The following is a 24,320-nucleotide window of genomic DNA, read 5'->3' on the forward strand; positions in this document are numbered from 1 at the left end:
AAATACTTGAACCGGCCCTACCCCCCACAACTTTAGCCAAATGACCCCCAATTTCCAATGCCTAACTATTATTATAAGGGAAATTAAGATTGACAAGCTTCATTAAGAAGAATGGATGGTTTTGAAATTAAAATGGGCACTCTAGGTGTTTTCCTGGCCCCCACTCACTGCCGACTATGCTGCCCCATTGACTTGCATTGGGTTTCGTGTTTCGGTCGATCCCGACTTTACGTCATAATCGGCCGATTTCACTCGACCCGACTTTTGAGATAGTCGGGTTTTGCGAAACCCGGCTCGACTCTAAAAAGGTCAAGGTCGCTCAACTCTACAGACACGTTTTTTTCGGGGTCTTGCGCTCACCTCAGTGCAAAGCATGATATCTGATTTGGCTGTATGACAGGCCTCTGACTGGAGTCTAAAGGTACCTTCACGCATAAAGATTTCGTTAACGATATCGTTGCTTTTTGTGACGTAGCAACGATATCGTTAACTAAATCATTATGCGTGACAGCGACCAACGATCAGGCCCCTGCTGGGAGATCGTTGGTCGCTGCGAATGATCAGGACCTTTTTTTGGTCACTGATCACCCGCTGTCATCGCTGAATCGGCGTGTGTGACGCCGATCCAGCGATGTGTTCACTGGTAACCAGGGTAAATATCGGGTTACTAAGCACAGGGCCGCGCTTAGTAACCCTATATTTACCCTGGTTACCAAGTTAAAAAAACAGTACATACTCACATTCCAATGTCTGTCACGTCCCCCTGCATCTGCTTCCCGCACTGACTGTGTCAGCGCCGGCCGTCCGTAAAGCAGAGCACAGCAGTGACATCACCGCTCTGCTTTACGGCCGGCGCTTACACACAGTGCAGGGAAGCTGACGCTGGGGGACATGACAGACATCGGAATGTGAGTATGTGTTTTTTTTTTTTACTTTTACAATGGTAACCAGGGTAAATATCGGGTTACTAAGCGCGGCCCTGCACTTAGTAACCCGATGTTTACCCTGGTTACCCGGGTGCTGCAGGGGGACTTCGGCATCGTTGAAGACAGTTTCAACGATGCCGAAGTTTTTCCCCTGATCGTTGGTCGCTGTAGAGAGATGTCTGTGTGACAGCTCCCCAGCGACCACACAACGACTTACCAACGATCACGGCCAGGTCGTATCGCTGGTCGTGATCGTTGGTAAATCGTTTAGTGTAACGGTACCTTAAGGGATAATGTCTCTCCTTGTGGCAAGTGGCATGCTTGACATGCCAGCGTAAGGAGACTTATAGGCCATGCAATGCTCCTCTAGGAAATTGGGGTATTTTCCCTGCTCAGTGCAAAGCAAGAGGTCTGGTTCGGCTGATCATGGCTGATTATTATATAAACATTTACTTCTACCTAAAGGCAGAAGACATCACTTTAAATTACATCACATACCGCTCCAACTAGTAAGTCTCTATAGTATATATTTACATTACCTTAAGTTCATCTGTTTCTATAAAGCCGCTATGATCAGTATCATACCTCCGCCATGTCTACAAGAATAGATAGACAAATAAGAATAATAATAAATGTAATATGAATGTAATATATAAAATAAAATAACAATTCACCTTATATATTAGAATAACATATATTAATAAATCCTACACTGCAATACAGATTTTCTGTGGCATGTGTACTGCTAAAAAGGTACCATTCATTTTAAATAAAAAACATCTGGTTGAAGATAGAGATGATGGAATCTACTGAAAATCAAATTTAAATTTTTTGTCAAATTTTGTCTATTTCCAATAAAACTTTTGATGATTCTGTGATCGTGTCCCAATATCATAGCAATTCGAAGAATGTTGCATCCTTCTGTAAGACTTATAACAATGTTTGACTTTTCAGAGTCAGTTAAGTCTCTTTTTGGCCCTTTCTGACTGAGGAAAACAAGCTGTCTAATAATATTGAACACCTTGGTAAAGAGTGTTGTATTCTTAGGTCACTCACTCCTTATTACACAAATACACATCACCTGATCTGCTTCATCCAATAAGCATTCAAGTTTATACAGCGCAGTGGGAAAATCTGCATAACAATGATTATGGTCAAAATATTCACTTGCCCAATAATTATCCTACAGTATAATGAATTCCCACTGAAAGACTTAATGAATTCTATAATAGTAACATTAATAATATTTTTTTAATTTATCAAAAGATGAAGAGAATAGGTTAAACAGGGAAAACATTCAGAAGATATTTGGGAATACATCCTCTATGTATTTCCTTTAAGTAGAGGGCTTTTCGGTCTCTTTCGTCCCGCTACATTTAGCCCAACTTGGGTCTCTCCCTAAGGTGGCTAGCATGAAGATATTTGGGAAGATGCATAAAGTTTTAAAAGTCCCAAAACAGTTTGTGCATAGTATGCATCTTATTTATTGCCAAAATTTGCATTTGAAAGATAACACTTTTTTTTTTAGTTAATCTCCACAAAATGTTGCAGGCTACAATAAACACCAAACCAATCATGTATGTATTGTGGTAGATAGTCTCACTTGGCCCTACATGGAGGTAGACACGGGAACACTTCGGCTTTAGAAATGTACTTGATTTATTTACTGTAGATGCATCATAAACCAAGGTGAAGCACAAAGTAAAACACGGCCCTCTGGGCAAAACAGCAAAACAAAAAAAAACAAAACGGTAGCACTAGGAGCAGTCCTTGTATTAGTGGGGATCAGCCCACTTAGGGTTAGCAAGACCCACGGTTCAGGCATAAACAAAACACAAATAACTCTCTGGAATGTTCCTTTCCAGACACTGAACTCTGCTGCGTTTGAAGGCCAGTTACTTAAACCCCAGATTACACCCTGAGGTGGAAATAAGGTGGACATCCTACTACCCGCTCTATGGCTGTCCACATAAAAGCTAGCCCATTATAAAAGTTAGCTTAACCCCTCACCACACTAATGGTATGTGCACACGTATCTGTGAGGGCTGCGGATTTTTCAGCAGCGGATTTGATAAATCCGCAGTGCAAAACCGCTGCGGTTTTTCCTGCGGATTTATCGCGGTTTCTATTGCAGATTCCAATGAATCAAAAAAGAAAAAGCGAGCCGCACAGCCACAATGTCTAGAGAGACGCCAAATGTAGACTTTCAATCAATGGTAACCCGATGAATAAACGGAGGTGCTCGCGTGATATAAAGAGTCAAATCATTGCAAATCATAGAACAAACGCGGCAGCATTCACCGATCCTGTAGTCAGTAGTTTCTTTATTTAAACATGTAGAAAAGACATCTTCACGGTTCGGGGGAACAAGGCAGTGAGAGGAGTGTGCAGGAAGAGACGACGGCCGTTTCGCGCTTGAAACAGCGCTTGAAACAGCGCTTCTACAGGACCCGTTTCCGCGCGTTTTTTTCCGCAGCATGTGCACTGCGGATTTCGTTTCCCATAGGTTTACATTATACTGTAAACACATGGGAAACCGCTGCGGACCTGCAGCGGATCCGCAGCAAAATCCGCAGCGTGTGCACATACCCTTAGTGTGCTGGAGGAAAAACTCTGGGTTTAATACAGTACAGACCAAAAGTTTGGACACACCTTCTCATTTAAAGATTTTTCTGTATTTTCATGACTATGAAAATTGTACATTTACACTAAAGGCATCAAGACTATGAATTAACACATGTGGAATTATATACTTAACAAAAAAGTGTGAAACAACTGAAAATATGTCTTATATTCTAGGTTCTTCAAAGTAGCCACTTTTTGCTTTGATGACTGCTTTGCATACTCTTGGCATTCTCTTGATGAGCTTCAAGAGGTAGTCACCGGGAATGGTTTTCACTTCACAGGTATGCCCTGTCTGGTTTAATAAGTGGGATTTCTTTCCTTATAAATGGGGTTGGGACCATCAGTTGTGTTGTGCAGAAGTCTGATGGATACACAGCTGATAGTTCTACTGAATAGACTGTTAGAATTTGTATTATGGCAAGAAAAAAGCAGCTAAGTAAAGAAAAACGAGTGGCCATCATTACTTTAAGAAATGAAGGTCAGTCAGTCCAAAAAATTGGGAAAACTTTGAAAGTGTCCCCAAGTGCAGTTGCAAAAACCATCAAGCGCTACATAGAGACTGGCTCACATGAGGACCGCCCCAGGAAAGGAGCAAAGGAAGACCAAGAGTCACCTCTGCTTCTGAGGATAAGTTTATCCGAGTCACCAGCCTCAGAAATCGCAGTTTAACAGCAGCTCTGATTAGAGACCAGGTCAATGCCACACAGAGTTCTAGCAGCAGACACATCTCTACAACAACTGTTAAGAGGAGACTTTGTGCAGCAGGCCTTCATGGTAAAATAGCTGCTAGGAAACCACTGCTAAGGACAGGCAACAAGCAGAAGAGACTTGTTTGGGCTAAAGAACACAAGGAATGGACATTAGACCAGTGGAAATCTGTGCTTTGGTCTGATGAGTCCAAATTTGAGATCTTTGGTTCCAACCACCGTGTCTTTGTGCGATGCAGAAAAGGTGAACGGATGGACTCTACATTCCTGGTTCCCACTGTGAAGCATGGAGGAGGAGGTGTGATGGCGTGGGGGTGCTTTGCTGGTGACACTGTTGGGGATTTATTCAAAATTTAAGGCATACTGAACCAGAATGGCTACCACAGCATCTTGCAGCGGCATGCTATTCTATCCGGTTTGCGTTTAGTTGGACCATCATTTATTTTTCAACAGGACAATGACCCCAAACACACCTCCAGGCTGTGTAAGGGCTATTTGACCAAGAAGGAGAGTGATGGGGTGCTACGCCAGATGACCTGGCCTCCCCAGTTACCAGACCTGAACCCAATCGAGAAGGTTTGGGGTGAGCTGGACCGCAGAGTGAAGGGCCAACAAGTGCTAAGCATCTCTGGGAACTCCTTCAAGATTGTTGGAAGACCATTCCCGGTGACTACCTCTTGAAGCTCATCAAGAGAATGCCAAGAGTGTACAAAGCAGTCATCAATGCAAAAGGTGGCTACTTTGAAGAACCTTGAATATAAGACATAATTTCAGTTGTTTCACACTTTTTTGTTAAGTATATAATTCCATATGTGTTAATTCATAGTTTTGATGCCTTCAATGTGAATGTACAATTTTCATAGTCATGAAAATACAGAAAAATCTTTAAATGAGAAAGTGTGTCCAAACTTTTGGTCTGTACTGTATCAATGACGCCATTAGGCATAGTGAAAAATATCTCCCCTCCAGCATTTTACCAGTTACTTTGTCACGATATATATTGTTTACAAAGAAATATCTCTCATAGCAATATCTCAACATCTCTCATAGAAAGTCATTAAAAAGCAAAAATCAATAAATATCTGTTTTCTGAGTATTTACAGAATAAGAACGTGGAAAATGCAGTGAGCTAAAAAAAGAACATTAATCCATGGTTATATTCTGGTTGACCTGTCTCAAGAGGTTTCTGAGAAATCTTTGAATCCACATGATCTCTGGTAATGATACAGCACTGACATGTTCCATAGCTTTTTATACAGAATATAATGAAAAGTAATGGAAATGTATCCTTAAAAGAAGTTTGAGAGGTGGATGTACGAACATTGGCAAATTTATGCCCCTAATCAAAAACTTTAATATTTCAACCACTGCAACCAATATCAAAAATATTCCTTCTCCTTTTCTAGTAAATTAAAGTTATTAAAGTAGACTACTTGCCCTTGCCTGGCTTATTACATGTTGACCCAGGGATATTTGAGTTTATTCCCTAATTACCTTCTAATAATAATAATGAAATCATTTGCCTCATCTTGTCCAAGTCTAAACAGGGAAGATGATAAATGAGCAACAGAAACCAGGATTCATTAGCCCGATGTGATTGATCTAGAGTAGAGGTCCCAACCTTTGTGACCTTGGGAGCCACATTCAGCTATGAAGGAAGGTTGTGAACCACATACAGCTCAGGAGAGGGTCGCGAGCCACATCCAGCTCAGAGAGAGGGTCACGTGCCACATCCAGCTCAGAGAGAGGGTCGCGAGTCACATCCAGCTCAGAGAGAGGGTCACATGCCACATCCAGCCCAGAGAGAGGGTCGCGTGCCACATCCAGCTCAGAGAGAGGGTCACGTGCCACATCCAGCTCAGAGAGAGGGTCGCGTGCCACATCCAGCTCAGAGAGAGGGTCACGAGCCACATCCAGCTCAGAGAGAGGGTCGCGTGCCACATCCAGCTCAGAGAGAGGGTCGCGTGCCACATCCAGCTCAGAGATAGGGTCACGAGCCACATTCAGCTCAGAGAGAGGGTCGCGTACCACATCCAGCTCAGAGAGGGTCGCGTGCCACATCCAGCTCAGAGAGAGGGTCGCGTGCCACATCCAGCTCAGAGATAGGGTCACGAGCCACATCCAGCTCAGAGAGAGGGTCGCGTGCCACATCCAGCTCAGAGAGAGGGTCGCGTGCCACATCCAGCTCAGAGAGAGGGTCGCGTGCCACATCCAGCTCAGAGAGAGGGTCGCGTGCCACATCCAGCTCAGAGAGAGGGTCGCGTGCCACATCCAGCTCAGAGAGAGGGTCGCGTGCCACATCCAGGTCAGAGAGAGGGTCACGAGCCACATCCCCCCATTCACAGTAGTGACACCCAAGGCCCTTATTACCGGTATAATGACAGCCAAAGCTTTTCCACTGAAATCAGTATGCCAAGGTCCAGGGTTTCCAATTTTACCCCATTCAGATTTACTATTCTGTGCAGGGCTACACAGAAAAGTCACCATTTAGACATTTACTGTAGCTGTTTGCTACACCTGGTGCGATTGCACCAAGATGGCAGAAAGCTGCGAGCCACACATCACGGGCTCGCGAGCTACATGTGGCTCTCGAGCTCCAGGTTGGGGACCCCTGGTCTAGAGACCAGTGTGATGAATGGAATAACTGGCAATATTTCTTTATAAGTTCTATTCAATATATTCTACATAAAATATGGGCAGGGACTTAGAGAAAGGTAAGGAGTAATACCAATGGGATAATAAAGATTTCTGCTGAACAATAGACGTACCGATGTAGGAAAGGTCATTCGCACCTGAGTGGAGCAGTTTGCATATTTTGGCCGCTCATGTATTTTGCATTGCAGCTGCTACGATGTGCAGATTGAGAACAAACACGATTGTTACATGAATATGTACATAGGAAACACATATCTGTTCAAAAAGCCTTGTGAATATGTGCAGGAATGAACACATCCATAGTATTTTAGTGAGATAACATAAGGGGTGTATGAAAATGTACCAACAATTTTTGTACAAAATTATATAAACCAGGACCGTGGAGCAATCAATCGAGTTGGTGGGGATTAGGAACTCGAATTTGAAATGATTTCCAATGAAATTCAATGAAATCAGTTTTCGCACCTTTCCATTTCCTTTCAGGATCTTAGTGGGATTTCTCGGCAAAACTCAGTTGTTAAAGCTGTACTCAGTGCAAAATTATTACAATACCGGGTTTATGATGAGGTTTATTCAGTATACCCACAAGATTAGAATCCAAATACAGCATAAAACATGAAAAAAAACCAACAGCATAACTTGCACATGCCTGAGCCAGGGTTTCACCTCATGTCTTTGTCTGGTGCATGAAGGTGTGTCCTAATCTATTAACATATTTCATTTAGTGATTAGGACACTCCTTTATGCCCCCAGAGGTAGCAGTGAGGCGAAACCCTGGGTCAAGCTTGTGGAAAGTGCATCACTTTTTAAACATATTTTATGATAAATTAATTTTTATTTTAATTCTATAAGTATATTGAATAAAACTTGCTGGAGTTTGGATAGTGTAATAGTTTTGCACTAGTAACAGCTTTATCTTCTAACACAAATAATGTTTGCACAGAAATGCTATGACAATCGTGAAATGGTGCAAGAGTAGATTCTATCAACAAGTTTATTCAACCATACGAAGGCAAAGAAAAGTCTACAACACCTATCTAAGAGTGCTTCCTCCAGGTGAAGAAAAGAAAATCCTGTCTGTACGTGAACACTTCAGGAAAGTTTAGTGATACAATGTTGAGCCCCCCCTTCATTATGTAGTAATGTCACACATCCTGGGCCCCTTCCAGGTATATATGTCCCCCATGCTGGTATATATGTTTCCCATCCTGGTATATATGACCCCCATCCTTAACCCCCTCCTGGTATATGTCATTCATCCTTGGCCCCTTCCTGGTATAGTTGTCCCCCATTTTTGGTTCCCTTCCTGGTACATATGTCCCTCATCCTGGGACCCTTCCTGGTTTCTATGTCCCCCATACTGGGCCCCATCCTGGTATATATGTCCCCCATTTTGGTCCCTTTCCTGGTATATATGTCCCCCATCCTGGTATATATGTCTCCAATTCTGGTATATATGTCCCCCCTTTTGAAATTTATGACACCCATCCTGGTATACATGACCCCCATCCTGGACCACTTCCTGGTATATATATGTCTCCCATCCTGGGCCCCTTCCAGGTATATATGTCCCCCATCCTGGGCCCCTTCCAGGTATATATGTCCCCCATTTTGGTCCCTTTCCTGGTATATATGTCCCCCATCCTGGTATATATGTCTCCAATTCTGGTATATATGTCCCCCCTATTGAAATTTATGACACCCATCCTGGTATACATGACCCCCATCCTGGACCACTTCCTGGTATATATATGTCTCCCATCCTGGGCCCCTTCCAGGTATATATGTCCCCCATCCTGGGCCCCTTCCAGGTATATATGTCACCCATCCTGGGACCCTTCCAGGTATACATATACCCCATCCTGGGCCCCTTCCAGGTATATATGTCCCCCATCCTCGGCCCCGTCTAGGTATATATGTCCCCATCTTGGGCCCCTTCTAGGTATATATGTCACCCATCCTGGGCCCCTTCCAGGTATATATGTCCCCCATCCTCGGCCCCGTCTAGGTATATATATCCCCATCTTGGGCCCCTTCTAGGTATATATGTCACCCATCGTAGGTCTCTTACTGGTATACATGTCCCCATTCTGCCTCTGCATTAAAAAAATCCCCATTCTATTCACCTTCCTCCAATCCCACGATGTGCAGCGTCCTCTCCTGTTGCCGGCGCAGAGGCCATCAGTAGACATCGTCTTGCCTGCTATGATAGCGCATGCGACGCTATTACCTGGCACCCCAACATCAGCTGCCAGCCTCTGATTGGCCGACGGTGATTATTGCAATGCATGCAGACCTTTCTCTGCAATACACCGGCTGGACGTGAATCCTTGGCGGGCCCCCCTCCGGCATGGGCCCGGTTGCAGTCGTAACATTTGCGACTGCGATGGTTACGCCCTTGGTTGCGGTGTCTTATGTTGTTATAATTAGTGTAGGAAAATGTCCATGTGTTGAAGATGAGCAGTGTTGAGGTGAGATAATCCTAGCTAATTGTATAAGATAGTTGATGGGTAGTATATAGTTCTAAGTAATTATGAGAGCAACTAATCAAAAGCTGTGGGCCATAATTTTGGTTGGAAAAAACATCCATTTTACTAAAAAAAAACAAAACAATATCACAAGGCATTCTTGCCAATTTTTGACAAGTGGGTGAGGCTTATATCAAAGAGACACGTCAAACCGCAGCCTTGTAAGTGTATATGTTCCAGAAACTGGTGTAAATAATAGGAAAATCAATGGAAGATGACGGACATTTCTGTTTATGACACACGGAGAGCCCATGGCAGCACAATGTGTCCACTTCTTAATCAATCTGGCACATCTTACACCAGATGACTTTTAAGATTGGCATCTAAAATGTCAGTCATTATAAATTCCACCCTGTATGGGGTAAATTAATTGTACTGCCTAATTAGAGACAGAGCTCTATTGCATTTGAGTATTGGAAATGGTCCAAAATAGAGGAAATAGAATTAATTCTATCAAGTTTATCATGGATTTGATCATTTTAATTTGGATAACCATTCCTTGATTGTGGATAATAACAAGAATTTTAGAGAAACCTACACTTTTAAAAATATTTGTAATAAAAAAGCACCGCTTTATTAAGAGATACTAAACTGCCATTTTTTTCTGTTTTTAGAAAATTCAGTGTCACGGTTTTTAGATTTGTAAAATATGTATTAAGGCCTCTTTCACACATCCTGATATTTCTGGTACAGGAAAAAACGGTATCGGTGTTATCCGTGTGCGTAAGTAACATCCGTGTGCCATCCGTGCACTATCAATATGAAGCGTACTGGTGTCTGGGAAAAGCAGCACAGTTAGCGCTGTTCCCAGGCGCCGGGTGCTGAATCCAACTCTCATCATTTTTCCCTGCGATTTCACACCCTGGGAGCGGTAACGTCAGTAAGGTTAAAGCAGTTCAATGGTTACTGTGAGAATCGCTGCCTGTGACCTGTGGTAACATTAATTACGTCACCGCTCATCACTGCAGTTGGAAATTTCTCACGATACTCTCACTGTGTTCTGGCTGATGTAGTGAGGTGTCATGTTACTGATGTCACCGCTCACCACCCCATCCGGATGTAGCAGAGTTGGGGATCGTCGTGAGACCTCTTTATTATGGAATTATAGCAGATAGGTGTGTATAACTTTTATTTCTATGGGAATAAATGGCTAAAATGGGAATGGGGAATTTTTTTTCTGTTTTTTAAAGGGACTCTGTCACCTGAATTTGGAGGGAACAATCTTCAGCCATAGGGGCGGGGGTTTTCGGGTGTTTGATTCACCCTTTCCTTACCCGCTGCCTGCATGCTGGCTGCAATATTGGATTGAAGTTCATTCTCTGTCCTCCGTAGTACACGCCTGCACAAGGCAATCGTGCCTACGACACGACTTCTTGCTGCATCCAGGCTACCCTACCAATATTAGAATTTATAGAGACAGGATTAACGTTTCTCCCTGCACCATATCTCTTTTATTTGTTCTGATGAAGGTCCGGATGTGGACCGAAAAAGTTCGACTTGCCTTTATGGATGCACATCAATAAACCTTTTGCATATGATAATTATTCATCTAGAGTGCCAAGTTTTTTCAGATTTGGATTTGTTGGGCTGGATTACCCTACTTGAGCACCTACTCTATACACTACTACGAGTGCCGTGTTGTTCTATTATTACTTATGGACTGGTATCAGTATCCTGTGTGATAAAAAGAAAGCTACACATAGTGCCTATGAAAATCAATGTTCTTAGAGGCCTCGTCCCAGCTTGGCCTAAAAATAAAAAATACACTAAACTCAAATACCAGTCCTCTGCTGCTCATCGTGTGGCACTGCCTGGGTCACCTGCTGGCCTCCTAGCATCCTTCACCGGCAGCGATGGGTATGTGACAACATTTGGGACCATGGTCACATGCTCCTACGTACAGAATATGAAGGTCAGATGCAGGTGGGGGACCAGAACAGTGGTATCAGAGCAGCAATGACGAGAAAGTGAGTTTACTGTCATTTTTATTTTTAGATTATGCTGGGACATTTTTTTTTAAAACATAAAAAGCAGTGGAGAACATCAGGATAACCGCAATTTAGTCCAAAGTATGTGACGGGTTGAGGCATGATAATAATAATCTATATTTTTATATAGCGCTAAGATATTCCACAGCGACTTACAAACATTATCATCGCTGTCCCTGATGGGGCTCACAATCTAAATTGCCTATCAGTATGTTTTCAGAATGTGGAAGGAAACTGGAGGAAACCCACGCAAACACGGGAAGAACATACAAACTCATTACAGATGTTGTCCTTGGTGGGATTTGTACCCAGGACTCCAGCACTGCAAGGCTGCAGTGCTAACCACTGAGCCACCGTGCTGCCCTAGACATTGGTCACTCTGAAGACTGGGAAGTGGTACATTTGTTAAGGTACTGTCACATTTAGCGACGCTGCAGCGATCTAGACAACGATCCCGATCGCTGCAGCGTTGCTGTGTGGTCGCTGGAGAGCTGTCACACAGACAGCTCTCCAGCGACCAACGATGCCGAAGTCCCCGAGTAACCAGGGTAAACATCGGGTTACTAAGCGCAGGGCTGCGCTTAGTAACCCGATGTTTACCCTGGTTACCATTGTAAAAGTTAAAAAAAACAAACAGTACATACTTACATTCCGGTGTCTGTCCCCCGGCGTCAGCTTCCCTGCACTGTGTCAGCGCCGGCCGGCCGTAAAGCAGAGCGGTGACGTCACCGCTGTGCTCTGCTTTACGGCCGGCCGGCGCTGACACAGTGCAGGGAAGCTAACGGCGAAGAACAGACACCGGAATGTAAGTATGTACTGTTTGTTTTTTTTAACTTTTACAATGGTAACCAGGGTAAACATCGGGTTACTAAGCGCGGCCCTGCGCTTAGTAACCCGATGTTTACCCTGGTTACCAGTGAAGACATCGCTGGATCGGCGTCACACACGCCGATTCAGCGATGTCAGCGGGTGATCAGCGACCAAATAAAGTTCCTGATCATTCCCCAGCGACCAACGATCTCCCAGCAGGGGCCTGATCGTTGGTCGCTGTCACGCATAACGATTTCGGTCACAAATAGCAACGATATCGTTAACGAAATCGTTATGTGTGAAGGTACCTTTACAGAAGTTTCTTATCTATAGTCTTTATTCTAGTATTTATAATGAAAGCTTTTCTAAAGAATTTATGTGAATCGAGTGATCTCATACATTTCTTTACTGAAACCTTTGTGAAATGAACACCTTCTCATAGCTTGGAGACTGTAAGTTCCCACTAGGCGTTTTTTCAGTGTTTTTTTTTTTCGCAGAGAAACCTGATCTCTTGGCAGGAAAGAAGCTTCAGAAAGAAAGCAGGTTTTCCTTGCTTTTTTTGCTGCTGTTTTGGCACGCTAGATTTGTCTCTTGTGCATGCTGATAAAGTTTAGTGTTGAAAAAAAGTCCTATTCTATAGAATCAGGTTTTGGCACAAAAAGCGCAGCAAAACCCAACACCTACGTTTTTTCCACCTCCCATTCATTTCAATGGTTGAAAAATGCTGAAAGAAGTGACATGCTCCGTTGTGAAAAAAAACATGTAAAGCACAAATTCCTGATGACAAAAAAACAAGGTGTGTGCAGGAGGTTTCTGAAATCTCATAGACTTTGCTGGTACTGTAAAAAGCAGCTGAAAATTTGCATTAAAAATCCATCAAAAGAACGCTGCAATAACGCCTAGTATGAACTTAGCCTAAGCCGGCAAAGGCTGTCCTCTCCCCTCTGTACCAGTCTGTTATTGTTAGTTGCTCACCATATTTTATATTTGTGTTTTGTATGTAACCCCCTCTCATGTACAGTACCCATTGAATCAATGGTGCTCTAAAAATAAATAATAATAATAACTTAGAATGGAATAGTAAGTGGCCATAAGAAAAATGTAAAAAGGCATGATTTGGAGGAAGATATCTTAAGACAGGCCACATTTTACTTAGCAATAACAAAAGTGACAAGGAACTGGGGATGGAGGTAACATAATATTACCAACCTCGCCAATTATTATTTACCGTGCTTGGCATTTTGGACAACTGTACTCTGTAGGAAGAGTTTGGGGAAGGCCCTTTTTATGCTCATCATGACTGCGCCCCAGTTGGGTTGGGTTGGGTGACCTTGGTGTGGAAGAACTTGACTGGCAACTCTGAAGAACTTTGTGATGAGCTAGAATGGAGATTATTAGCCAGGACCACTCATCCAGCATCATTATCTGACCTCAAAAATGTTCTTCTGGATGAATGGGTATAAATTCTAAAAGACACATTGCAAAATGTTATAGAAATTCTTCCGAGAAGAGTGGAAGTTGTTGTAACTTCAGAGGTACCGACTTCATATTTAATTTCTATGGATTTACTAGAGAATGTAAAAAAACTCCTGTAGGTATAATGTGTAGGATTTGCTTTCAACATGAGAAAAGGAATCTATATAGAAAGGTCTGGTCAACTAGTGCACACTTTTATACAGTAACTATAATATACTAGATGGAGGCCCGATGCTATCGCATTGGGAGGGTGGTGACGTCCTGATGGACGTAAAGCAAGGGGAAACTAGTTGAGTCTAAACTTCCACCAATTCAGGGGCTGCTGGCATGCACGTCACAGCATCTGTCAAACAATGACATGCTGTGGCGCAGTTCATAAATAAACAGATAGATCAACTGCGCATGCGCTCCCTGGTTTCGCGCATGCGCAGTTAATGTGCCCGCCACGTCATCTGCCTCTACAAAGATGGCGGTCTGATTTACTGCGCCTGCGCAGTGAATCATTTTCCTACGGGTGCCCGGTGGGGAGGGTGCCCGGTGGTCTGGATCCAAGCGGCAGCCAGGATCCCAGCGGTGGTCTGGATCCCAGTGGCCGTTGGGATCCTAGCGGCGGCCTGGATCCCAGCGATGGCCTGGATCCCAGCGGTGTGCAGGGGTCCTTGTGGCATGGGGTTCTTGCGGCGGGGGAGTCCCAGCAGCGCGGGGTCCGGCGATGACCCACTGGTGGTACTGCGCAAGGGTCTGGTACCACAAGCGGGTGCCATATTGGAATACCCATCACTTGGGTATTCCAATATGGCGGTCGGCATACTTCCGCTGCGGCGCGGTGGATTGTGGGATTCGAGGACGTCAAGACGGAGGTGGATGACAGACAATTTAAGGTAATTATATAAATAGATAATGTTTTCCAGCCTGAATGATGCTCTTGTGGGCTCTGCTGAGTGGATGGAGCCTGATGGATACAGAACACAGTATACTGCAAACATGGGGCTCAAATTCCATGTGTGCAAAGCCTAAAGGGTAGTCTGATTTTGACAATTGCTTTTTTAAGAAGGTTCATTTAACAATAAGCTGATCATACGGTTTCCTGCTGCAAGGTTCCCCAGCAATCAGCTGAAAGCATTTGGTAGTAATTCCACTGCAGTGCCATCCAGTGGAAAACAAATCATTACAAAAAATGGACTGTTCATGTGATGGATAGCTGGGCTGGGTCCTTCAGAGTGAGAGGTGACCTTTGTATCTGTCCCTATATTAGCTCACAAATCCTTAAAGGGTTGTTCTCATCATTGGTCTTCACGCGCACCGCACCACTGAATCCTGCCCTCTGCAGCATCGGACGAGCGCCGGACCACTGAAACTGGGGTGGCCAGCTTGTAAGTTCTAATGCAAAGAACTGGTAAGTAAGCACTGAGCTCCTTGACTAGGAGACTGGCAACTGCCGCAGTCTATCACCGCTGCAAGTCTATCACCGCAACAAGCAGCAAACAATACAATTAGAAATCCCTCCATTTTTGCCAATTTGCTTTTTTTTATACTTTGCAAATTTAACAATTTAGAATGGTGAGAATAACCCTTTAATTTATGGTATATTCTTTTTTAACTAGAGACCCCAATAATGCTTCAATATCCTCTCATGAATTTTTATTTCATATTATCTTATCTAGTAGATAAAATAACTCTACGGTAACTAAAACTAAATGCAAGCTACAACATATGTTGAGGTTTGGCAACTACTTGGGAGCAGGAGGTTGGACACCACTGCCATGTACAGACCCTGGATGGATGTCCAGGACTCAGGCTATGCTCACATCTGCATTGGAGGTTGTGTTAGGAGCCTCCGTTACCAATTCGGTTGTTTTTGATAGGAAAAATGAAGTACACCTCGACCGAACCCAAGAAGCTCTGTGACAAGTCACTGAGGTCCATTGGCCACCATGTGAAGAAGGATCTGATGTCTGTTTAGAATGGACGCATGTGAACATAGGCTAGATAGATCAGACCTCCGAACATGTGACATACATTTATTATAGGCAGCATGTTTTCTTATCGTTAGTGACCCCCATAGCTCATCTGAATATCAGACTGAAGGTCTGTATGTTCTCAGCACAGTTCGGACGTACCTGCATGAACTCCTCGCTTGACTTCACCTGCTCTCTAAAGAACAGCAAGAAATTCTCCTCGGTCGGCAAGATTTGGGCGAGCTGAAAAGAAGGCAGATAATGGAAATGAGATGCATTTATTACCAGAGAGCTTTCACTCCACAGTTCTACATTGTGCAGGTAAAGAGGCGCATGAGAGAGCATACAATTTCTCTGCTATGGATGAATGTTTCTTCCTAGTTACTGTCCCTTATCGTAAACTCTAGAAACTCTAGAATTGAAAGCGCTGAATGCACATTAATACATCATGGCGTAATGCTTGCAAAAGAGGAACTTTATAGAAACTTGGCTCTAAGCCTATGCTGCTATATTGAGAATGTATACTTGGTATTAGGCTCTGTAACATCAGCGATCCTAATAATGGAAGCCATGACACCAATATGAAGAAAACAGTTGGGAAAGTCGGTATTGTATCTACAGATTGGTTCACTTTTGAGAGTCACTGGATTAAATTTTTGTGTTAGGATAATACACATCACTGTATATTTGTCAGGAAAGAGCAAAAAGAAAAAAAAAAATCCCTCCCTGTTCGAATGGAGCACTGGTATATCACGCTTCCTCGTGCCCCGTTCAAAATTCATGAGACTGATGAAGATAGAAAAATGCAGCGCTCTGCTTTCTACGGCAACCCTATAAACAATGCGACCACCTCTTCAATCTGACAGGGCATTCCAACACCAGACTCAGTCTCGAGATTGACAGTGGTGCTAGTAGTTGGCCCCTCACCAAGTTAAAATGTAATCTGTCAGCAGATTTTGCTATGTAATATATAAGCAGCACAATGTAGGGGCAGACTAGGAGGTAAATCTCTGGTGAGGCGGGATTATACAGGGCAGTAGACTAGGAGGTACATCAGTGGTGGGGTGGGATTATATAGAGTAGTAGTCTGGGAGGTAAATCAGTACTATGGCAGGATTATACAGCGTAGTAGACTAGGAGGTAAATCAGTGGTGGGGTGGGATTATATAGAGTTGTAGTCTGGGAGGTAAATCAGTAGTATGGTGGGATAATAAAGAGTAGTAGACTAGGAGGTAAGTCAGTGGTGGGGTGGGATTATACAGAGCATTAGACTAGGAGGTAAATCAGTGGTGGGCAGGATTACACAGAGAAGTAGACTAAGGGTTAAATCAGTGGTGGGGCCGGATTATACAGAGCAGGAGACTAGGAGGTAATTCTGTGGTGGGGTGGGATTATACAGAGCAGTAGACTAGGAGATAAGTCAATGATGAGGCAGGATTACACAGAGCAGTAGACTAGGAAGTAAATCAGTAGTGGAGCAGGATTACACAGAGCAGTAGAATAGGAGGTAAATCAATGCTGGGGTGGGATTATACAGAGCAGTAGACTAGGAGGTAAGTCAGTGGTGGGGTGGGTTTATATAGAGCAGTAGGCTAGGAGGTAAATCAGTGGTGGAGTGGCATTATAGAGAGCAGTAGGTTAGGTGGTAAATGAGTGGTGGGGTGGTATTATACAGAGCAGTAGACTAGGAGGTAAGTCAGTGGTGGGGTGGGATTATACAGAGCAGTAGGCTAGGAGGTAAATCAGTAGCTGGGCAGGATTACACAGAGCAGCAGACTAGGAGGTAAATCAGTGGTGGGGTAGGATTTTACAGAGCAGTAGACTAGGAGGTAAATCAGTGATGGGGCAGGATTGTACAGAGCAGTAGACTAGGAGGTAAATCAGTGGTGGGATTATACAGAGCAGTAGACTAGGAGGTAAATCAGTGGTGGAATTGTACAGAGCAGTAGACTAGGTGTTAAATCATTGATGGGGCAGGATTGTACAGAGCAGTAGACTAGGAGGTAAATCAGTGATGGGGCGGGATTGTACATAGCAGTAGACTAGGAGGTAAATCAGTGATGAGGCGGGATTGTACAGAGCAGTAGACTAGGAGGTAAATCAGTGGTGGGGTGGGATTATACAGAGCAGTAGACTAGGAGGTAAGTCAGTGGTGGGGTGGGATTATACAGAGCAGGAGACTAGGAGGTAAATCAGTGATGGGGCGGGATTGTACAGAGCAGTAGACTGGGAGGTAAATCAGTGATGGGGCGGGATTGTACAGAGCAGTAGACTAGGAGGTAAATCAAAGATGGGTGGGATTGTACAGAGCAGTAGACTAGGAGGTAAATCAGTGATGGGGCGGGATTGTACAGAGCAGTAGACTAGGAGGTAAATCAGTGATGGGGCGGGATTGTACAGAGCAGTAGACTAGGAGCTAAATCAAAGATGGGTGGGATTGTACAGAGCAGTAGACTAGGAGGTAAATCAGAGATGGGTGGGATTGTACAGAGCAGTAGACTAGGAGGTAAATCAGAGATGGGTGGGATTGTACGGAGCAGTAGACTAGGAGGTAAATCAGAGATGGGTGGGATTATACAGAGCAGTAGACTAGGAGGTAAATCAGTGATGGGGCAGAATTGTACAGAGCAGTAGACTAGGAGGTAAATCAGTAGTGGGGCGGGATTGTACAGAGCAGTGGACTAGGATGCAAATCAGTGATGGGGCGGGATTGTACAGAGCAGTAGACTAGGAGGTAAATTAGTGATGGGGCGGGATTGTACAGAGCAGTAGACTAGGAGGTAAATCAGTGGTGGGGTGGGATTTTACAGAGCACTAGACTAGGAGGCAAATCAGTGGTGGGGTGGGATTATACAGAGCAGTAGACTAGGAGGTAAATCAGTGGTGGGGTGGGATTTTACAGAGCAGTAGACTAGGAGGTAAATCAGTGGTGGGGCGGGATTATACAGAGCAGTAGACTAGGAGGTAAATCAGTGATGGAGCGGGATTGTACAGAGCAGTAGACTAGGAGGCAAATCAGTGATGGGGCGGGATTGTACAGAGCAGTAGACTAGGAGGTAAATCAGTGGTGGGGTGGGATTTTACAGAGCAGTAGACTAGGAGGTAAATCAGTGATGGGGCAGGATTATACAGAGCAGTAGACTAGGAAGTAAATCAGTGATGGGGCGGGATTGTACAGAGCAGTAGACTAGGAGGTAAATCAGTGATGGGGCGGGATTGTACAGCGCAGTATACTAGGAGGTAAATCAGTGATGGGGCGGGATTGTACAGAGCAGTAGACTAGGTGGTAAATCAGTGGTGGGGTGGGATTGTACAGAGCAGTAGACTAGGAGGTAAATCAGTGATGGGGCGGGATTGTACAGAGCAGTAGACTAGGAGGTAAATCAGTAATGGGGCGGGATTGTACAGAGCAGTAGACTAGGAGGTAAATCAGTGGTGGGGTGGGATTGTACAGAGCAGTTGACTAGGAGGCAAATCAGTGATGGGGCGGGATTGTAAAGAGCAATAGACTAGGAGGTAAATCAGTGGTGGGGTGGGATTGTACAGAGCTGTAGACTAGGAGGCAAATCAGTGATGGGGCGGGATTGTAAAGAGCAATAGACTAGGAGGCAAATCAGTGATGGGGCGGGATTGTAAAGAGCAATAGACTAGGAGGTAAATCAGTGGTGGGGTGGGATTGTACAGAGCAGTAGACTAGGAGGTAAATCAGTGGTGGGGTGGGATTATACAGAGCAGTAGACTAGGAGGTAAATCAGTGGTGGGGTGGGATTGTACAGAGCAGTAGACTAGGAGGTAAATCAGTGGTGGGGTGGGATTGTACAGAGCAGTAGACTAGGAGGTACAAGACACCTAGTCTTATAGTGATATTCTTCTGCAAATTAAATACTAATTTTATTGAAACAGCATCATATAAGCTAGTAAGTGACACATTACTGAAATCAAAGGCAAAAACCTGTGGACACATTGCCTTTAACATCTTTCCTGTGGATACGTGATAACTTGCAATGTTGGGAATAATCCATTAAGTTAGAAGAAATGAGAGACAGCACAGACAGTGGAGCAGATTTATTAATGCTGTCTATCATAAATGTAGGTGAGACAGAAGACGTGACAAATCTATCAAACAGTGTGCACAGATCGGATAGATTTGGTGCATCGTTGGTGCATATCAGACTCTGTTTCCTTTTTTTGCACAGTTGTATACTGTACTTTACGGTTTATTCACACATCAGTATTTTTCATCAGTATCTCGTCATCAGTATTTGTATGTCAAAACCAGCATTGTCTCCAAAACACAGAACAGGTGTAAATCTTTCAATGATCGTTTTTCGCTGTAATTTCCATTCCTGGTTTGGGCTACAAATACTGATGCATAACTAGTGATGTGGAATAAGCACTTGATGAATATGCCTAAAATGTGTCACACTCCAGTAATAAGTGTGATGCATTTTACCATTTGGCAGCACCACATCCACCTCCTTTTTTAGACAATGTAGAATGTGACAAATGTGATCCATTTCATTAATAAGTTTGTCTAGAATGAATCGCAATAAAATTCTGGTTCATCTAATGGCAAAAGTCTGGCAAAAACCACAATAATAAGTCTTTCCGGACCACTTCAACAATATCTTTGGTTTCAACTAGTTTGAAAGAACACTCAAAAACTAGTTGGAAGTAACGAAAAACCATAATTCACTCATCCCCAAAGATGGAGCAAAAAAAAATTCTGCAAAGTTCTTTAGTTTCCCATTCATGGGTAACAATTTTTTAACCAATTTTTTACTTTTATGTGGGAAGGTTCAATGACTGACAACTGTAGCGGACAGGTGTTGACAGTTATTACAGGGGTAGACATATCATTGATGCAACCTGTGCATCGCCCTGGGGCCCAAGAGGTTAGGGGCCCATTTCAGGTGGAATTGTGCATTACGATGAGCTGTTGGACTACAAAGGACCCTCATATACAGTTCTTGCACAGGGGTCCTCTTCTGTTCATCTCTGCTAAAGGGCAGAACTAATCTAATTTATCATACAGCCCAACCCCGATGGGTCATCGTAGCCATGCTGAACTTGTCCCATCACATTCCAGTAGCGTCTACGAGTGTCAGAGAAGAGGGCGACTCAAGGACCTATGTGTGCCCATAAAATGGCTATATAACTATGGGAATCTGCTTTGTCATATGAGATGTCAGAGCGTTGAGGAATGTCGCCCATACGAGACAATTTATGACACACTTTGGGACATATAAAGAAAAGACGACACATGGATTGTGCCATAAAGAGAAACATTACTAAGTGAATTTATTAGGAGGCGCGGATGATGCAACTAATGAGTCTTTTCAGAGAGTGAGATGACATCTGTTCTCCTCTGCGACTGGAAGATTCCCCCTCTACCTGGGCATATTTTAGGAAGGCTGCGAAATGCAAAAAGCCATTCACAGTTCACATAAATGAGAATGAATGTAAAATCCCTCTGCACGAACATCTGGGAAGCTTTTCCTGCCTGCTCAATTATACTTTATATTGTTCGAGATGTGCAAGTGAAACACAAGCTGCCGTCATGTTTCCGAAGATCCATCTGAACGCCCGACTGCCCGAGGTTCTGACCATTCTGACCTCCCCTTATGCTCCTGATCGGCAGGGGGACACGTTTAATAGAAAGTCATTCCCTAGAAAACAGGACAAGTAGCCCCTTTGACATATTAGTGGCCAGCAAACAACGACAACTGTACAGGAGTGATTCAACAGTATGTAGTTGTGCGCAACGCTCATTTTTAATAAACGCTCCACCCGACTATTGCCTGAATATTTTTCAAGTTCTTCCCGAGGTCCATAGTTTAGGGGTCTCCTAAGAAATGAGGAATTGCCATGCGAAATACCTTTGAGTCACCAGATAAAAGTCCCACCACTCCAGAGTCACCTCTCTGGAGGTCTAAGCGATCTTCTTGACTTGTCCAGAAGGGATGACTAACCAACTAACTATGTACACTTGAGAGCTGCGGACAATCACTGGCCTCAGAACCTGCACACACAGGCATCACTGCTGAGGCCAATGATTGGCTGCAGTGGTCATGTGAACATGCCAAACACATCATCACTGCTAGCCAAGGCAGCAAGACCAGCAGGATGACAAGAGCCGTGGCGGCTGATAAACTAATTTAAAGAGAATCTCGCACCACCTAATCTGAGAACAGCACAGTGTAGAGAATAACTGATTTCAGTAATGTGTCATTTACTGGGCTACTTGCCGTAGTTTGGGTAAAATCACAGTTATATCAGCACGACTTTATTACTAGAGGACTAGTAAACCTGCTGCTATGTAGTCCTCCATATTCATGAGCTCTGTATAGCCCCACCCACCACTGATTGTCCACTTTCTGCCTATGCACAGTGTACACAAAAAGTGGTGTAGGTGTCGTTATTCAGAGCTCAGAATTCAGAGAAATGCAGATGATGTTATCAAAACTAAAGCAAGCAGGTCAGTTAGTGATACAGTATATATAAGTGATGGAATCAGGGTTTCTATCCCTACATCATTCTGCTCTCAGATAAGGTAGCAAAAACCTAGTAAAAACAAACAAAGGTATCCAGCCGGTTGGATATAAAACTTCATCAATTTATTGGCACAGCTTAAAAGGTTCCAGATACATAAAAAAATATTGAATCAAGGCAAAAAATCACGTTTTGGACATAATCACAGTATCAAAACTTAGTGACAGATGACTTATCAGTGATGAAGCGTAGAAAATGCCAATGTTGATGACCCCTTTGTGCTTCAGTTCCTTACCAATTTCAAGATGGAACATTAGATGGAACTTTAGATAGGAATTTTTCTGGTTTCCATTCAGAAGAAGGATTTGTTAAACTTGTATTATGTCTGGAAAATATTCCATGAGAAAAAGCTTTGATCATTTTAGCATCAAATGAAGTAGCACTTTATTTTTGACATTTGATCATTTTAGCATCATGGCTTCTTTTCATAACCATGTCCTAGAAATCCTCATAGATCTCGTAGATCCCATTGATTTCATTGATATGGTACATTCATTTAGGATAAGTTGTATAGAACCCCTGGCAAAAATTATGGAATCACCGGCCTTCGAGGATGTTCATTCAGTTGTTTAATTTTGTAGAAAAAAAGCAGATCACAGACATGTCACAAAACTAAAGCCATTTCAAATGGCAACTTTCTGGCTTTAATAAACACTAAAAGAAATCAAGAACAAAAAATGTTGTAGTCAGTAATGCTTACTTTTTTAGAACAAACAGAGGGAAAAAATTATGGAATCACTCAATTCTGAGGAAAAAATTATGAAATCACCCTTTAAATTTTCATCCCCAAAACTAACACCTGCATCAAATTAGATCTGCTCATTATTCTGCATCTAAAATGGAGTGATCACACCTTGGAGAGCAGCTGCACCAAGTGGACTTACATAAATCATGGCTCCAACACAAGAGTTGTCCATTGAAACAAAGTAGAGGATTATCAAACTCTTAAAAGAGGGTAAATCATCACGCAATGTTGCAAAAGATGTCTAAAATCTGGACCAAATACAAACAACATGGGAAGGTTGTTAAAGGCAAACATACTGGTAGACCAAGGAAGACATCAAAGTGTCAAGACCGGAAACTTAAAGCAATATGTCTCCAAAACAGGAAATGCGCAACAAAACAAATGAGGAACGAATGGGTGGAAACTGGAGTCAACGTCTGTGACCGAACTGTAAGAAACCGCCTAAAGGAAATGGGATTTACATACAGAAAAGCTAAATGAAAGCCATCATTAACACCTAAACAGGAAAAAGCAAGGTTACAATGGGCTAAGGAAAAGTAATTGTGGACTGTAGATGACTGGATGAAAGTCATATTCAGTGATGAATCGCGAATCTGCATTGGGCAAGGTGATGATGCTGGAACTTTTGTTTGGTGCTGTTCCAATGAGATTTATAAAGATGACTGCCTGAAGAGAACATGCAAATTTCCACAGTCATTGATGATATGGGGCTGCATGTCAGGTAAAGGCACTGGGGAGATGACTGTCATTACATCTTTAATAAATGCACAAGTTTATGTTGATATTTTGGACACTTTTCTTATCCCATCAATTGAAGGGATGTTTGGGGATATTGAAATCATTTTTCAAGATGATAATGCATCCTGCCATAGAGCAAAAACTGTGAAAATATTCCTTGAGAATAGACACAGAAGGTCAATGGCATGGCCTGCAAATAGTCCGGATCTCAATCCAATTGAAAATCTTTGGTGGAAGTTGAAGAAAATGGTCAATGACAAGGCTCAAACCTGCAAAGCTCATCTGGCAACAGCAATTAGAGAATGTTGGAGCCAGATTGATGAAGAGTACTGTTACTGTTTGACACTCAGTAAGTCCATGCCTCAGAGACTGCAAGCTGTTATAAAAGCCAGAGGTGGTGCAACAAAATACTAGTGATGTGTTGGAGTGTTTTTTTTGTTTGTTTGTTTTTCATAATTCCATAATTTTTTCCTCAGAATTGAGTGATTCCATAATTTTTTCTCTCTGCTTGTTCTAAAAAAGTAACCATTACTGACTACAACATTTTTTGTTCATGATTTCTTTTAGTGTTTCTTAAAGCCAGAAAGTTGTCATTTGAAATGACTTTAGTTT

General features: G+C 43.1%; 1 protein-coding gene across 1 annotated transcript in view; it reads right to left on the minus strand.

The window, feature by feature from the left end:
* CALB1 (calbindin 1) overlaps positions 1 to 24,320 on the minus strand; it is a 105,256-nt gene that overhangs the window by 42,121 nt on the left and 38,815 nt on the right. Inside the window, exons 4-5 of the mRNA XM_069731589.1 lie at positions 15,836 to 15,916; positions 1,466 to 1,522 (exon numbers count right to left, since the gene is read on the minus strand). Of these exons, the coding sequence (XP_069587690.1) occupies positions 1,466 to 1,522; positions 15,836 to 15,916 (138 nt within the window). The remainder of the gene's footprint in view (positions 1 to 1,465; positions 1,523 to 15,835; positions 15,917 to 24,320) is intronic.

This window comes from Ranitomeya imitator, chromosome 6, assembly GCF_032444005.1.
Source record: "Ranitomeya imitator isolate aRanImi1 chromosome 6, aRanImi1.pri, whole genome shotgun sequence".
Lineage (NCBI taxonomy): Eukaryota > Metazoa > Chordata > Amphibia > Anura > Dendrobatidae > Ranitomeya > Ranitomeya imitator.